The 18070-nt window shown below is 42.8% G+C and overlaps 2 protein-coding genes across 2 annotated transcripts in view; both read left to right on the top strand.

The window, feature by feature from the left end:
• The first annotated feature begins 6 nt into the window (after positions 1–6).
• On the top strand, positions 7–14806 carry PPP1R2 (protein phosphatase 1 regulatory inhibitor subunit 2). The gene is made up of 6 exons (XM_014945951.1): positions 7–22; positions 4522–4629; positions 5082–5162; positions 5465–5568; positions 6826–7005; positions 11380–14806. The coding sequence occupies exons 2-6, from the start codon at positions 4547–4549 to the stop codon at positions 11445–11447; spliced, it is 516 nt and encodes a 171-aa protein (XP_014801437.1). The 5' UTR covers positions 7–22; positions 4522–4546; the 3' UTR covers positions 11448–14806.
• Positions 14807–17877: 3071 nt separating this feature from the next.
• ACAP2 (ArfGAP with coiled-coil, ankyrin repeat and PH domains 2) overlaps positions 17878–18070 on the top strand; it is a 68312-nt gene continuing 68119 nt past the window's right edge. The window contains exon 1 of the mRNA XM_014945938.1: positions 17878–18011. Within this exon, the coding sequence (XP_014801424.1) occupies positions 17959–18011 (53 nt within the window). The 5' untranslated portion in view covers positions 17878–17958. The remainder of the gene's footprint in view (positions 18012–18070) is intronic.

The raw sequence follows: 18070 nt of genomic DNA, 5'->3' as shown, positions 1-18070 counted from the left end.
CCCGCGACGACGACGAGCACGGGTGAGGGCCGCAGCCCCGGTGGTGGCGGAGAGGCGGCGGCCGGTCCCTGCAGGCCCCGTCGCCTCCAGCGGGGGTCTGGGGCCCAGCGTGGTCTGGCGGGCGGCCTCTCCAGCCGGGGGTCGCTGGGCTCTCCCGTTCCGTGGGGGTGCGGGCGCCCCGCCGAGGCGGGTGGCGGGGCTCGGGGCAGGGTCGGTGTGGGGAGCGGGGGTGGCGGGGCTGTGCGGCGGGCGGAGAGGGGCTGCCCGGGAGAGGAGAGCGAAGGAACGGCGGTCTGGCTGCCCAGGGGTGCAGCGTGGCTGCCAAAGAGCTGGTGTGATTCTTTGCTGTTCATGAAACGTGAGCAGGAGGAGTGTTATCTTCAAATGCTCGTTCAGAAAGATGAACAGGGAGGTTTTACCGCTGCCACGAGCAGAGTTTACAGTTTGGGAAATAATGCTTTGCCACGGGACGTTTATTCTCGGTCCTTTCCTCAAAGGTAGCTTATCTCCCTCTAACCAGAAGCATGTCTCTGGGGAGGAGACCTCTTCTGGGTTGAAACATAAGTAAGATGCGTTTTCGGTTGTTCAAGGTTCATCTGCGAGGATCTCACACTTGAGAATATGCATTGGCTGTGTGGTTTGTGTTCTGAACGACAAGAAAATCTTGGTTTGATTGTAACATGCAGAGTTAGTCCAGATGTGCAAGAAGTAGTTTTTTTACCCAGCCAGCAGCTGTCCTTGACCAGTGAGAATTCTTGCACTTTCCCTGCTGTTAGCACCCAGTACGCGCTGCTTAACGTTGTTCTGAGGCTCCATCAGATTATGATGCCCAGGGTTTGCTCTGAACTCTGTGTTCAAGAAATTGCTTTTGACAGTTTTCTTCATTCTTGACCTCACTCAGTATTGCAAAGAAAGAAAGAATGATAAAATAAAATGGTCATGCAGTTACTTTTTTTTTTGTATTATGGTAATATCCCTTTCCTCTTTGCCCAGTTAAGCTTTGAATAGAGTCTAAAGTCAGCAAGATAGGAATGAAAAGTCTTTAGTTTGGTCTGTTGCCTGTTTTAGCTGCTCTTGCTTTCCAGGGAGAAATAATTGCAAGGGAAGGAATGTGATGATATTGTTGAAGGAGGTGAATGTAAGTAGCAATATGCCACAAAAATATTGCAGTTTTTTCTTCTTCTCCAGTTTTGATGGACTGTAGCATGAAGCGTGTGCTACCGCATCACACATGAAGAAAAACTGGTTATTGGTAGCCTCTATTTAATTTTCTGCAGTCTCTTTTGTACCATCTTGAAGAATGATCAGCATTAGAGTACAAAGTCATCAGCTGAGTATATGCTATGTTGGTTATAGTGCATGGTAATTTTTTGCAGAGCAGTGAAGTGGGCAGGAGTCCAGCTTCTATTTCCTGTTTATCAATGTGAGTCAATAATGTCAATTAGATTAATTCTGAAATTGCCTGGCAAGGTAAAGGATATTGGCTAAACCTGGCAGGCTGCGTTAGAAGATTTCCTGGAAGCATCAGTGTAGGGTGTTTAAAGCTGGCTTGGGTGAAGGTATTACTTTTGGTTGGCGATGCTTCATTATATCAGTGTTACTTCTGACACTTAAAAGAATGATAAGCCCTGCAGCTGTGATTTTTCTTGAAGATTAAAGATGAGTTTATAAATTCAGCTATCTCCTTTCTTTGTGCACCTCTATTAGCAGCCTCTGCTTATTTCTAATATGGAAATTCAGATCTGAATACCTTTAAAAATAGCTGCAGTTGAAAGAGCTCATTGTGTCAGCTGTCATCTTTTAAAGCACCATGTTCAGCAGAGCTCTCGTGTTATTTGCATCGTTATTGACCTTGCACTGTTGTTAGTGATGGTAAAGTTCTTTGGAAAACTCTTAATGAAATCATGATGCGAGAGGGAAGCTTGTGAAATTGGGACACCGCTGGAACTGCATCCTAAGAGCTGGGATCATGGTTTAATGCCAGATATGTTTTTGGCATTGTTGGCATACAGTATTTTTCCTGTAAAAGCATGTGAGGGATCTCATCTAGCATTTTACAAAGTAACTAAGGAAGTGTGTGCATGTGTGTCTGCACAAACAGCTGAACAGTGGGAACAGGGAAGGGACGAATCTGCTATGGTAGGAACAAGCAGGGTGTGAGAGGTGTTCCTTTGAGTGATACTGCTGCAGAGGCTTCTTGCCTGTCAAGGTGTGGTCTCAAAATAAATGATTATACATATTTAAAGATGTGAGAGAACACAAATGAGCACTCCTGGGATTTTTCAAATCTGATTTTCCTAAGGAAGATTAGATTTCATGCTTCTGCATCTGAAGGGATGTCAGGAAGCATTTTTCTGTGATGATCCTAAGCTCTGTCATTAAGGTTCTGTTGCTCAGGCGTGCCTAAGCGTGCTAAATGGAAGACAGTCAAGGTAGGTGTGTGTTTTTAGAGCACTTAGTCACTCTCCTGTGATGGCTTTTTACATGGAGAGGTGAAATGACACATTTGTCTGATTGCCACTAATGATAAGCTTTAGGTGTTGGAATCCAAGTTTAAAGAAATTAGTGTGAAAAACTAAGCTACTAAAACCTTCCTTGGTCTTGTATTTATAAGTTACTGAATTGCTAGCTGTGGACTGTCTAATTTCAAGAGCAGTGTGCGCCAAACAGATTCTTCCAAGGTTGCCAATATTAATATTAGGTATGGAGTTGTGAGCCCAGGCAATAAACCTTGATGCGCTCTGGACGAGCGCGGTGAGCACAGAACACGTGATGGGAGTTTCTCCCATCTGTCATATTTCCTGTTCAACTCAGCTCGCTCCTTGTAGGGGCTGCGCACCCTTGGCCGGCTGCTATGGCCAGTAAAAATTCTCCTGCACTCACGGTGTGTGATCATTTTAGGTTAGTCACAGATTAACTTCAAGCAGGTGTTTAGCTGATGTTTAACTGGTGATTTTTTGACTCCTAAATAGATAGGTTTGGATAACTGGCATTCCTAGACTAGAGCTCTTGCTTTGTCATCGTGAGGCTCATGACTCTCCACCCTGCCAGAGCAGGCCATCTGACTCACGTGTTGCCCGCTTAGGTTGCAGTCCTAGTGTTGCAGTTCGAACAAAATGATTAAATAGAACTGAAACCTCAAACGTGAGTTTGTCACTGGTTACTGTATGCGAGGGGATTAAGCGCGCTTGATTTGTATTTGTTTCTGGAGTATAAATCTGTGGCATGTTAAGATTGGCATGAAATCCTATTTTTTAAATCCTCTTTTTTTTCCCTCCCATTGTATTATGCAGTGCTCGCCATAAATGTAAAACTGAGTTTGTGCTTGGAATTCTGCTTTATCAGTTTTGTTTTACAGATAGCATCTTGCTCAAGAGCAGCTGTGTTACTGAGATTAAATATATTTTTCAAATTTGTTATTGGAACAGTCTGTGTTTAAATAAGAGTAGTTAAGTTAAAGTCTTCTAGCAAACTGCTCCCCACCCCAAACAAAAAAAACCCTACCCCAAAATAAAACATCAACAAAGCCCTGTAACATTTCCTTTCTTAAATAGTAATTTGCAACACTTCAGGAATATGTTAATGCATAAGGTAATGTTAAATAGTGGAATGATTTTTCTATTCTAAAATTAAATTTCTTGGTTTAGTCTAAGGGAGAGACCACCTTGAATGAAGCCTGCAATAACCTTTTTAGAGACAATGTGAAACCTGGTAGGTTCTGATGATTAAAAATTTCTGTGGCTTTTAGATCAGTAGAGGGATGACTCTTCCTCTGGCCACAAGGCAATTGCTTTCCTTGTGGCTTGTATATTTTGTCAGTCTGGGTGGGCTTTTGTTTCTGCAATTATACATAAAATGGTACATTCTCTGATTAATTGAGGAAATTCTAAATAATGTAACATCACTTGTCTGTGTAAAATGTGGAACTCCCTCGGCTTAGTTACAGCAGTGAATCAGTTCTGTTTTATGATTCTACTTAACAATGACAAAAGCAGTATTAATAACCAGCTTGTTCAGGGCTATTTATTTTACTGCAGGAAGTTACTTGTTGGTTGGTATTGTTGATGCAACAGTTTCGCTAATAATCACAGCAGCTCACTGGGCAGAGGTGAGGTGGAAGTTATTTTGGTTTTGTTGAAGTGTTGTGGGCTGTCATACAAGGAAGAATGATTTTGCAGTAACTTGTGATAGGACCGTGATTGAACAAGACCAGTAGTCTTTTGAGAAAATATATGTATGTCTACGAATAAGAATACATTTGTAGATCACTGAATTTATTTAGCTATTGTGAATTGTTAGGGGAAATTAAGTTGCACTGATAATTTGTCATGACTTAACTAATGTACATACAGAACAGTGTTTAATAGCCATACTTTGAACACGTCCGTGTCGTAACAATATTGTTTGTGTATAGAATGTAGAAGAGGTCAAAAGACATTCTAAACATTCCTTTTCTGTGGTGAAACAGAACTAATTGCTTTTAGAATATAAGAAAAGTTAACTTCGTTATTTTTATTTCAGTAAAAAATCCCAGAAGTGGGATGAAATGAACATCATAGCTACGTACCACCCAGCAGGCAAAGATTATGGCTTGATGAAAATAGATGAGCCAAGTACTCCTTATCACAGGTAGGCTTGCTAAACTGGTAGTAAATGATAGTAATTTCACAGCAAAATTGACTTTGTGGATGATGTAGTACTTACCATGTCTGATTGCCTGACAGACTGTGCAGGCCTATCGGGTATATGCAACATATTCAGATTTACAAAGCTTCTAAATGAAGGCATGTAGCTACTGAGGAGAACTATCAAAAAGGACAAAGTTATTTTTTATAAGATCTATGTCTAGCAAGCTTTTGGCTTTGAATGGAATAAGTGAGTTTGACTTGTTTTGATTTATTTTTTTTTCTCCAGTTAACATCTGTGTGCTAGAATATAAAGTTGTCCTTCATATCAATATGTAAATTAGATTTGGGAAAATTTTGAAGCATTAAAAGAGTTTTTCAATTGAGCATTGTAAGGTTTAGACTGTTTTATCAAGCCATTTCTAATCAGCAAATTATTTATGTTTGCCTTCCAAGCATGGTAGGAGAAGATGATGAGGACGCAGTGAGCGATTCGGAATTAAATGAGCCTTTAAAAGCAGATGTGTTGAGTAAAAAGTAAGTATTGTCACAGAAAATTGGCTAAATGTTCAGATAATTTTCTCTTTTCCAGAGTAGTTTTCTTTTTGGAAAGGTATTGCTCTTTTCTCTACAAGTCAAATTTTTGCTATTAGCAAATGAAGTCGTTTTTGGTGCTTGCTAGTGCCACTGGTACTTAAAACCTCTGAGAGGTGGTTACTACATGTAAATATGGTAAAAATGTTGAACAAAGCAGTTAGTAGGAGCGTTCTGAAATTGTGTGTATTTTAAATAGTGAAGAACGTGCTGCTTCAGCATTTTGTGTTGCATGTTTTATGTAGACTGGCAGCTGCAGCTGAAGGAAGAGGACCCAAGATTATAGCAAGGCGAGAGGAAAGCAGCGAGGAGGAGGAAGACGATGAAGAATTAACACCTGAAGAACGAGGTAGACGAAACTTGTTTTCTTTGGGTTCTTTTCTTTCTTTTTTTTTTTTTCTACAAATAGTTTCACTTTTTCAGTGAGAAATATTTGGGAAGAAAAAGTACTATCTAACAGAAAGATTTTGTCATTTGAAAATGGACATATAAGGCCTTTGAAGGGTAAAGGATTGAACAGAAATGCTGTTTGTTTCTAATTAGTACTGTTTGGTTTGGGATCTACATGTAAAGAGGAGTTTGCTGTTACTGGCTGCCCCCTTGCTGCTTAAGGTGTGGGAGTTCCTCTTAAGAAACCTAGACTTTTCAAATAAGAAGCTCTTCTGGTTCTGGGGTGAGGGAGTACTTCTTAATTTGAACGTATTTCAGGTAGACTTAACAATTCCATGAGTACCACTGCAATTAAGATGCTATTCATTGCTTGCAAACATACAGATGATATTTCTGTTGTTTCCAAAGGATCTGGTAGAATGATCCGGTGGGAAATCTACATTTAGACCTCGGCAAACTGCCTCATGCATCTTCAACAGAGATGTTGTTTTGTGTTAGGTTGGGCTAGAACATTTTGAGGAAGCAGTTAAACAGTAATACTTCTAAGGTTTCAGGCTTGCATTATCTAGCTGTTGCTTCTCATCTTTCCTGGCCCCAACTTTGACCATGTAACCTTACTATTCTAAAGGAAGAAAAAAAACACTATTGGGGCTGCCAAAAAGCAAAGTTCGATTTAATTATAATGCATTAGTGCTAGACCTGCTAACGTTTAATATACGGTGCAAAGTTAGATTTCAGGCCATGGGGAAAATGGAAAATATTTTCTTTTACATGTGGTAAATATATCTCTCATAACTGGCCTTTGGTAGCTAGCCAGGAGTCAAGTTGGACATCTGCAAAAGTTCATCTTCTACCCCTCTAGTACGTCTCCATTTGTCCTTAAGTTCACTTAGAAACAAGGCTTGCGAAACTTTGGAATTTCTTATGCTGTTATTAGATGCTTCTCTTGGTTCAGACGCGCCCTTACTTGCAGACAGGTTCTTTTAAAAGAAGTACTTCAGCAATTCCAGTCTGTTAATTACCAGCCTTTTTCTAAGTCAGACTCATTTAAAAGAAAATAATTTTAATTCCGTGATTTCTTGATCATACAATCAATGAACTTTCAAGGTAGAAATAAATATGACCTAGGAAGCAATTAGTGTCTCTTTGAAGAGGAAATAGGTTGATATTTTTTTAAAAGGGGCCAAAATTAATAGTTGTGTTTGTTTGTCCACAGAGAAAAAGAAACAGTTTGAAATGAAGAGAAAAATGCACTACAATGAAGGACGAAACATCAAACTGGCAAGACAGCTCATTGCAAAAGAACTACATGGTGAAGAAGAGGAAGATGATGAAGATGAAGAGATGCGGGATGCTGCAGATGTAGAAACAATGAATACAGAAGTTACTGAACATGGTGAGCTACTGGTGTAATCAAAAAGCATGTTTGTGTACTGGTGGTCCTTTCAGCTGAATACACCCCAGTGTGAGAATGAATAGCAAGGGTACGCTGCGTAGCGCTGAGTGTGCAGTACTGCATGCTGTCTCCATAGGTATTTTTGTAGCATGGTACCAAAAGCATCAGTGTTGCTAATTAAGCGTGTGGGATTTGTTTGTTCTGACATACAGGAAAGCAAACACCTCTGCTTCATACAATTTCCCCAGCATAACTGGCTCTCGGTAGCGAAGTTGCCAGCATCCTTTTTAAAGGAGGAGTTGTCCTGTATGGAACACTTAAAGCTGTGGCCACATGGGAGGGCTTTAGGTTCTGGTTCAGTTCCCATTCTGCTCCCAAGCTATCCTGTAGCCAGCAATGGGAAACAAGCATGAATGCTTCCTCCCTGAGGAGGGGAGTGTATCTAACTTCCTAAGTAAAAACTTCTCCCTGTCTTAGTGTAACGTAAAACTCCTCTTAGGACTTCAGTACACACTTGTACTTAAGCAGTAATGTTAATTTCTATAGTATAGAATAAGACCCTCAGCTTTGCTTTTAGTGCAGGGACTGGAAGAAAGTCTGGGACTTTCAGCTGGGAGGTGTTTCTGGAACCTGTTTCAGGGCTGTCTCTAGGAAACTCATAAAACTCTACAGGCTGACACCTTCTCTTTCATCTTTAAGCTTCTCTCTGGGTGAAAAGGGTAGACCCTGTGATAGAAGTCTTTGATTTTTGTGGTGGCCTTGTGAATAATTACAGCTGTTCACTGCCCACCTCTGTGAGGAACAGCACGTCAAACAATTTTTTGGCATTAAAAAAAATAGACATCTGTTGCTCATGAGACTAGTGGCAATGAAGTCTGTAAGCCTCATTCATCTGTCGCTTGGCAAAGCCATGAGCCGTTAGCACAGTCTACAGACCTGGGAAGATGCTGCATGGGTTTAACTTGGTTCACATTTGCTTTTCACAACCATGTGAACTAGGAACTCTTCTAAAATGAGTTTAAATTGCACACAATAGAAAGGTGATTTGCAAAGTTGCTTGTTTTTAAGTTCTGTGGATTGCACATGTTAGTCCCATTATTTGTTACAGGAGGACTAGTGCCTTCATAATTGTTCTGGAAGGGTCATTTGGTACGTGTCTGAGACCCGTTAATGGACTGACTTTATCCAGTAACTTACCATAGGCCTTATAATGGCTATTTACTAGAACTTCACTCTCCAGGGGAAAGGAGGGCTCCAATAGGCAACCATATGACCTTTCTCCATGGCCTGAAGCTGCCATCTTGCTGCTCTCTGCTGTAAAACAGAGGCAACTCCGCTCCCCAGCTGCATTCGCCAGTGGAAAGAAGTCACACCTTTGCAGCATTTTTCCATCTCTATTGTTGAAGTCCATTCCACCTTGCCTCATAACCAACTTCAGAGCCACAACTGGTAATTATCTGTTTTAGACTGCTCATGGCCAATAGATTCCATAAATGTAACTGTTTGCCAGTTTATCAACCCACTGACTAACTGGGGTATAGAAATACTTTCATTAACTTGGTGTAGTTCTCAATTCTTCATTTTTGTTTTGTGCCATTCTGCTTAACAAACCTTCATATCTCATTATCTCCTAATCTCTGCATCAACTATCATGGCTTTTAGGTCTCTCTACTTCATAAATTCTTCTGAGGTTAAGTACTGGTCTCACTTCAGTAATGGCTGGTGAACTGAATGCCCTCGGACTCTGTGCCAGGGTAGTTCCAAAGAAAGATAGAATATGGTCAAAACTGTTAATAAATCTGTTTTCTGCCACTATCTACATTTAAAAAAATTACCTACATTGAGATGATACGCGTTCAGCGACATAGCCATGTTAATGTCGAAGTTTTACTGAAATAACCTTTTTTGAGGTGACATCTCTTTATTGCTCTCTCATTTGTATTCTGAGGGCACAAAAGAATCTCCTTACTCATAAATGTTAATTAAACAGATATTGGAGCTACAGAATGTTTCCCGAATAGCTGGTTTTAACATTTGCTACTTGGATTCTTTGCTAGTCTGTGCTTTGTCACACCATGCTTTTGGTTATAGTAGGCAGTTGGGTATTCAAAACAGTATTTCAATTTGGTTGTTTCCTTCATGGAAGTGAATCAAAATGCTGTTTATTTTCTTGTTCCTGAGATTCCCCTGTTAGGACTGTAAGCATGGGGAAAGATTATTCATCTGGATAGCTTTCGAAGAGCCCTTTGACTTCAAATTGGTCTATTTTAAATTGCTTTCTTACAGAGTGGAAAAAGAGGCTTTTCTTTACTCAGTATATTGGGTGATGCAGGAGATGATTTTTGGGATGGCTTATTTTGGCATTACTCTATGCTAAACTGACTAACAGCTCTGATGCTTTAGCTGCAAGGGGAAAGTCTGTCTCTTTCTGCATGTTGTGCTGTAGCTACATTTTGATAATTTCTTTCATTCAACTTCAGTCTTTCTGAAGTTCCGGGGATCATCTGGTGATGTGGCTACCACTCACCTCTTGTATCTGAGACGGTAATTCTCTGTGAGTGAGAGCTGGCATGCAGTGTCTTTTTATTGCAGTGGAATAGCGTAACTTCTGTGGTACTGATGATCGTTCCAGGTAAAGATGCGGCACAGGAGACGTTCCTCAGTGGTCTGTTGCGACTCAAGGGCACTGGCTTCTGGATTGTTTTTTCAGGCAATTTGAGACCCTCTTCTCACTTGGAATTATTTTTTTTATCCATTATAATCCTTTAAAGGTTCTGTGCTTCCCTTATCTGATGCTTCTTTCTACCCTCTAATACTGTCTGTTTTCTATTTGATTAAAAGTAACAATACTCTCCTAATCTCTACACTCCCTTTTAGAAGAAGGGGCTAGCGACTTAGGATAGGTTTTTAAGAAAGCTTCTGTCAGATACCCCAAGGTCTGCTAATATGAGTTGCACTTCTTGGTTACAGACTGAGATTTCTTGGCGGTTGAAATGAAGATGGCCAGTCCAGTCAGTGATGGTGAGAACTGTTTGTATATTTTTGCCCCTGTCTTCATCATGGGCTACCAAGTGTTTTAAGCGGATGGGTCATTCCTTTTGTGCCTCAAGTAGCTGTAACTTAACCCATGCACATGGATTCTAGGAGGCAAGGTTTTTGGTGGAAAAGAAAGTTCAAGTTGTAGTAGAGTGCCTTAGGATTGCCTGCTTCAGCATTTCAGCTCTGGAATTTCTCTGGCTACTCCCTATTTATGACTCCATGAATGACATAAATAGACTTTGCCAGCAAAACAGTGACCTTTGTTCCTCTCCACAAACACTTTTTCTTTAAAAACTCTCTTTGAAGCTATTGAAGATTTCTGATGTAGGTAGATTTAAGCATGATGATTTCAGCGCAGATTTGTCGCTGCTTCTGCTACACAAAAGTATCACGTAGGAGGGTGTGATCTGTAGCACTTCAATTGACAAGCAGTAGAACTATTGTTCTCTCCTTAAGGTTCATTTAGCTTTTGGTGCTCTGATAACCCTGCTCAGATACTGCTGCTCAGCTGAGCTGTCAGCTGACTGGGTGTGCTCTCTTGGCCTTTGGTAAATACAGAATACATTGTATTTCCTTACCCACAGTGAGCATCACCCTAAAGGTGACTTAAATGAGAAGGCTGGGAGCATACACAAATGGGTGCTGCTCGTTAGCTATACTACCCACTTGTTAAACTTGTTACCAAGTCTGACTTGTGCTGAAGCCTAACTGGCCTTTTTTTAAGAAGATTATTATCTGGATGGGGTTTTCTCTGATGTTTGCTTTATGACACTGAATTTTCAGGTGCACACACACATATATATATTTATATATCTATATGGAGAGAGAGTAGGCTTTTTCACCTGAAAAACACTAATGAGAAGCAGCTTTCTCTGATTTATTGCTGCTCCTTGGCTCAAAACCATGAATTTAACAACTTTCTTAAAAAACACAACAGGCTGTGCTTTTTCATTTATAAGCTTGGTTTTAAAGTGTCTCATCTGGAATTTAAATTTGACCTGAAAAGTATTATGCTTGCTCATGTTTCAGGAACCTCATATATTAATTCTGCAAACTGATACCTGTCTTAACTCCTGGGTTAAATCCTCCCAGTTCCAGGGGTGGTGAGCAGTCAGTGTTTGGTAACGCTGAACAGGGGTGCTTCAGAACGTGAGGGTTAAATAACTATTTTGGAAGCTTCCGCACTCCAATTAAAAGCTGGCAGGTTGCTAAAACGGGTTGGCAAACATTACCTTTGGAGAAGCAAAGATAATTTCAGGAGGATTTTTCGTGTGTTTTGAAAATACTCAATGAGTGTGAAGAATGATCTGTTTTTTTGTCATCTTTCTTACACAGCACATGCTACTCGTGACCAGCTGGAAAGTAGAGCACACAGCATAGAAGAAATCTGTCCAGAACTGTAACTGCTTGTCAAAGACACAAATATAAACATCGCTTCATGATTTTTGCAATTAAGGCTCTTAAATATTGAGAAGCATATCAGTTACAATGTTGTATTGCCAAGAATGTTAATTTTAGACTTGTCCATTAGGCAGAAAAAACTGTCTAATTGATTTATTCTTGTGCCTAGTATTTCATGGAGAATACTACTTCATAATCTGTTCAACCAGAATGGCATTCCCTGTATGTGTAACGCTGATTATCTTGCGTCATGTACTGTTACTCTTCATGCTTCCAAACAGACAGTATCTTTGGTTTTTCACTATTTATTTCACAGTGTTCTAGGCGTGGTATCTCTCATGGAAAGGTTTGGGATTCAAGAGCCAAACGGTACAGCATATATCAGATTGACATGCAAGCTATTTATCAGATGTGTTAAGCCGTTTAAAAAGGGATTATTTATGTCTTACAACGTCTTTGTAAAATGTTGACCTGTTAATCTAGATTTCAGGATGTTATTACCTGTACTTTCCCAGTCCTTAGAAGAAGAGCCGTATTATTTTTTTTAAGAGTGGTGTTTGGAATCAGTTGCTTGTTTCTGACTAAGGCAGTACTAACATCTGGCGGAGGGAACGTTTTTACACTGGAAATGTGCTAACTTGAACTTTGTGTTTAACTGTCATTATCTCTTCCATCGGGACTGGATGTTCAGTGGAGCTCTCTTTGGCTTATCGTGAGAACGTGGAAGTTCCCTCCAACTTCTGTCTTAAAACAACATCCACTGTCACTCTTCTGGCTCTTGTTTCAAACTTTTGGTCCTTTCCAGTTGGATGGAGTGCTTGTGCTACTAGCACCTGAGGAGAAACACCCAGCCATGAGCAAGTCCACACCAGGACTGTGAAGATGAGCTGAATTTAGGCTCTGGCTGTTCTTTCTATATAAAGATAACTGCTCCCGATCTCCTGCTCATTTGGGGTTGGTAACCTACATACTGAAAACCACTGGTCTAAATCATCCTGTATCCATTGCAACTTACAGCAGCTGCTCTTGTAAAATGAAGGCGGTTTGGAGAATAGAAGGGAAACTGCCTAATTCATCTACTTGTTTGCAGTGTGGTTGTATAGCCCCTGTAAAGAGGGATTCCGAACCTCCAAATTGCTGTAAACAGCTTTCCACTCAAATGAATTTGACTGGTGAATGTTCCAGTATTTAGAGTAGTTTCTAGGTTTTATTACACAAATGAAGTATACACTTAAGCTTTAGCTTGGTTATGGAATACAGTGTATATCTTAATTTTGATCTGAATTTCATATGTTTCAAAAGTCCATATAATTATATGGATATATTTTAAAATGTTTTTTTTGTCCACTGTATATGTGAAGTTTGAATAAAGGAATGAAAGTTATTTTACAGTTACATGCATTCTCAAGTGTGAGCTTTCATGAAATCTCAGAGAGATTGAGAGTGAATAAGGCAATAGGTTGCTGTCCTTTGAAAGACATATACAGGAATAATTCCTTAGAATGGATGCGTTGCCAAAGATACCTGTGAGTTGTGCTACCTGGGAGTTGCTGTGTGCCTTTCCCAACTATCTTCTCTCCTTAGTAGGTAACAGGGTTGTGAGTTGTGGGATACTCAAGTCTTCTAAGGACCTGAATCAGGGTTAATAGCGTCTTTTGACAAGAAAGAGTTGAACTTTTGATTCAGTCTAGTGTGGTGATGCTAATTTTTCAATATGGAGAATGCTGTTTCTTCTTGTATCAAACATGGTCACTTCTATAGAATAAACAGGAGAAAAGAACATTTAGATACTTCTGACTCCTAAGTCACTTACTGTAGCTTTAAATTTGGCTCCCAAGAATATGATTTAAAACCTTAATTTGCACCCTTTCTGTACCAGCTTGCAGTGTTCACGCTGCTGGAGTGTGGGCACCCACCCGTGTCTCAGACTGACCGGCTGCTGGCTGCTCTGCCCCGGGGAGGGCAGCCACACGGCAAAGCTGTGCTGCCTTCAGACTGGAGCACGAATGGGTCAAAATCTGACCCGCCTGTGGGTAATGCAGATGGCTGTGAAACAGGTTACTGGTACTTTGTGATAAGTACCCACAATTAAGGCAGAATCCATCAGAAGCAGCTCTTGTGTGAGCTAATGTCCTGCCCTCTTTCTCCCCCACTTTCTGTGTCCAAAACCTCATTTTCATTTTGGTGCTCAGTGGGGGTACTTGGTACCCTACAATGCCTACAAAGCATTTTGTTTAATAAACAAACAAAAAAATCCCACTCTGCTAACTTCCAATAAACACCTTTCCTGTAATGGCATCCAAAATCCTGGATGAAATGGGTATGTATTTTTGAGGGAGGTGCAGTATATGTAAATCCATCAAGATTTTTTTAAACGAACCTCAGAATGTTATAGTAGGTCCCTTCATCGGTCATGACTTTGAGCTATCTGGGTGATGTCCCTTTTTCCATGCCACCAAGCCCCCAAGTTTTAGTTAGATGCCATTTTGGAACTTGTACTAGTTTATTTATGGCTTTTATTAAAGGCTTTGTTCTCTTCGTTCTCTTCAGTGCTAGCAAAAATTCTGTTCGTGTTTCTTTGTGTTGCTTACCTGGAGTGCAACCTGAGATACCTGGCACTGCTTTTAACTGAAAGGCTGGTTTATTTAATTTTATCCAGGCTTACATCTTCAAGCATTTTAAAAATAGGCAAGTTTATTTTGCAGTAACTAGAGATACTCTATATAGACTTTTTTATAGAGAGATGTCTGATTTCCTTCTATTGTGGAAATATCAATTATTGTTCCCAGCAGAATGGGGATAAGACAAGAAATGCCTTTTCTCATTTTACCTTTGATGGGGACTCAGCTTGCATGCAGGTCTGGATCTTGGGGTACAAAGGGTAAAGGCTCATCTGTACAGTAGAGAGTGGTGTACAGAGGAAAGAGAAGACATGCAGCCCTTACTCATGTGGACATTGAGCTCCACAGCATCGTAATTGTGAAGCTTCTTGCACAGGTTTAAGTCCTCAAGCTGCATCCTATTCAGAGAAAATATTTTCAATATGCTTCCAATAGGAAGATCACTTGCAAGTAAGAGCCTTAACTCCATCTTTAAAGGATTTTTTCTCTGTCCTTTTAAGTTTCTTTCACACCGAGTGGTACAGTTTATGGAAACTGCAAACATTTTTTCCACAGCTCGCTCTCTTGTGTTGAACTTGTGTATAACTTACCAGAACTCTTTGTTTCTGTAACATGCTTTTTGTGGTGTTTACTACGATACCACCTCACAAATGTAATTACTCTGTTTGAAACCACTGTTAAGTGTCACAACGTAAATAAAACTATTGTTTTCATTACTGTCTTATGGCAGTAATACTAGATGGATTGGTTTGACTTCTTGGAGCTTTTAAAAGAAACCGGCAGTTAGTGTAAAGTTTGTAGGTGTGTTCATAGATGAATACTTAAACTAATATTGTGATTTCCTCATCACTGCACATGAGGAAGTACTCTATAGTGTAGCTTTAATATATATCAGCTTGTACATGCTTTCAGATCTAGTGGCTGCTTGGCATCCTAGATGTGAGAGTAGTTCTGGGAACCTGAATTGTGAGTTTAAGACAGCACCACAGAAAAGGTTGCATTTTTCAAGGAATTTTCTTTGTGTGTTGAAGAATTATAGAAAGACTGGTCTGTCTCTTCGTGGTCAGCATTGAGTAATCGTTCACTAGCATTGAGCAATGGAAAATGACTAACACCAACTACTCCTTAGGAAGTAAAACAGTATTAAAAAAAAGAAAAAGTGCTAGGCTCTCTTTTCAATTGCGCACTTTAATTTGAGAAGTGGATTTCACAACATAAATGTGGCCATAGTGATATAAAAATTTCTTAACTTGCTGCTTTTTGTATGTGGAACAGCTTACAAAAACAAACAATCGTTGCATCTGCGTGACTCAGTTTGGATCTGACATTTCACCAGCCCTCAAAAAAGGGAAAAAACACCCAAACACTGAACCAAAAAGCTTCCCTTTGCTTCTGTGAAAGGACGTCTTAATGTGGGGAGGGACAGTAAGGGTAAAGAGGGCATTCAGCTTCTTGAAAAGGAAAGTCTTATGTTCCCTTCTATGTTGACTATTTCTCCTTGTGAGACCAAAAAGGAACTCAGAGGAGACAAGAGCAGGTAGGATAAGAGAAAGGGAAAGAGAGGAAAAATAGAAGCTTGGTGCAGGTGATGGGTCAGTGGAGGGATGGAGGGTGTGGAGACTGCGGAGGGTGAGCAGGTTTGCTGGGAGCAGGTACGGCAGCTCCTCGAAGTGCTGCAGGAGCTGGGAGTGAACGTCATCAATTCATGTCAGCTTCCCAGGACGGCATCCCTGTCACTGCAGGATGGAGCCTTGCCAGGATATTGCTTCACCTTTGCAAACTTTACCTTGAAGAGAATAGTAACTTGTGCTCCTCTGTCACTGCCTCTGAGGATGGGTGACGCTTCTCTGCCTTTGTCATTTTTACACCTGGGAACGCCAAGCAGTGCCAAACATGGGAAAGCTCTTTTTCTGTTTTCTCTTAAGGGATGAGAGATCTACAGTGTTCCACAGTCCATCACTAAAAGTGGGCCAGGACCAACACAGTCCTTTTCACTCTAGGATGCAGCCCCTGTCCCAAAAGCTTTCAAAAAGTGAAGTATATAAACCAATATAGGTTAGGGATGGACCTGCTGGAAAGCAGTTATGAGGAAAAGGATCTGGGGGTCCTGGTGGATAGTAAACTATCCATGAGCCATCAATGTGCCCTTGTCGCCAAAAGGGCCCATGGAATCCAGGGCTGCATAGAGAAGAGCATGGCCAGTAGGTTGAGGGAGGTCATTCTCCCCTTCTACTCTGCACTGGTGAGGCCACAACTGGAGTACTGCGTCCAGTTCTGGGCTCCCCAGTTCAAGAGGGACAGGGAACTGCTGGAGAGAGTCCAACATGGGGCAACAAAGATGATTAAGGGATTGGAGCACCTCCCTTATGAGGAAAGGCTGAGAGAGCTGGGACTCTTTAGTCTGGAGAAGAGAAGGCTGAGGGGAGACCTTATTAATGCTTGTAAGTATTTAAAAGGTGGTGTGAGGGAGGATGGAGCCGGACTCTTTTCAGTGGTTCCCAGTGACAGGATGAGGGGCAATGGGCACAAGCTGGAACATGGGAAGTTCCACTCAAATACGAGGAAGAACTTCTTTCTGGTGAGGGTGATGGAGCACTCAACAGGCTGCCCAGGGAGGTCGTGGAGTCCCCTTCTCTGGAGATCTTCAAGCCCCACCTGGATGCAATCCCGAGGGATGTGCTCTGGGTGACCCTGCTTTAGCAGGGGAGTTGAACTAGATGGTCTCTAGAGGTCCCTTCCGACTCTGACAATTCCGTATTCTCGGGCAGATGTTCCGTACGAAACCCATACACACACCCCCGATATTCTTCGTGCACAAACGCCCCGCTGTTCGCCCTGTCCCTTCACAGGCAACGCTGGATCCCCTCAACTAACACAAACCCGCAGTGAGTTCCCAGATCAGAGACCGGAGCGCGCTGGAGACCATCCGGACCCGCAACTTCTCTTCGGTGGCTCCGGAGTCGCTCCCCGAGGGAGGGGGATCCGGGTGCCCTCCCACCGACCCGGCCTGGCCTCCCCTCCCCATCTCCCGCCCGGCGGGGCCTCCTGCCCCCTGCAGCCGCCTCGGCTCCTCCGGGCGGGGGCCGGCCGCCACCAGGCCTCACCTGCTCAGGTGGGCGCGGGAACCTCCCGCGCATGTCTTATCCCCCGAGGGAGAAGTTCCCCTGCTTAATTAATAGTTTTAATTAGAAAAAAATAAATAAAATTAATGGGTTGAAGGCAGTAGCCGGGGAGCGCCTGGCCCCGCCCGCCGCGCCCAGCCCCTGGGGAACGTCATCCGCCCCGAGCGACGGGCGGATCGGCCTATCGCAGCGCTGGAACCGCCCTCTCAGTGTTTGTGAGCGCTGGGATTGGTCTTCCTCGTAGCCTTAGCAGTGGAGTTTACCAATTGGTGGGAGGCCAGTGGCAGCTTTCCCATTGGCTCGCCAGGCTGTCACTCTTCAGGACGCCCCATGGGGAAGTAATCCCTCCGGCACCCGGCTGTTGGCTGCCTCCGCTGAGTGGCCCACCTTCCTCGCCTTGTGATTGGCCAGACCGCTCCCCTGCTCTTGCGACTGGATGGGCTGGCTGTCCTTCCCCTGCTCTACGCCTGTTTGGGGGAAGCCCCGCCTCCGCTGGTGCCTTATTGGTGTTTTTTCTGCTAGGACCTGCCGTCCATTGGCTCTCCGGGCCGTCAGTCGCGTCGGAGGCGGGCAGAGGGGTTGCTCGGCGCGACGCTCCCGCAGCCGCCGCTGGGCCCCGCCGCCGGGCTCCACCGCCCCTTCATGAGCGCCGCCCCTGCCTAGCCCCGCCTGGCGGCCGGCCTCGGCTCGCCTCGCCTCGGGCTCGCCGCCACCAGCAGCAGCAGCAGCGGAGGAGGAGGCAGCAGCGGGGTCCCCCGCGGCAGGGGAGGATGAAGGTGACCGTGGACTTCGAGGAGTGCCTGAAGGACTCGCCGCGCTTCAGGTACCGCTGGCGAAGGGGCTGGGCCGGGGCCGTGCGGCGGGGGGACAGGCCGCGGTGGG

The sequence above is a fragment of the Calidris pugnax genome, unplaced genomic scaffold (assembly GCF_001431845.1).
Source record: "Calidris pugnax isolate Ruff unplaced genomic scaffold, ASM143184v1 scaffold111, whole genome shotgun sequence".
Taxonomy (NCBI): Eukaryota; Metazoa; Chordata; class Aves; order Charadriiformes; family Scolopacidae; genus Calidris; species Calidris pugnax.
Note: the sequence above shows the minus strand (reverse complement) of the source record. Positions and strands in the feature narration are given on the sequence as shown.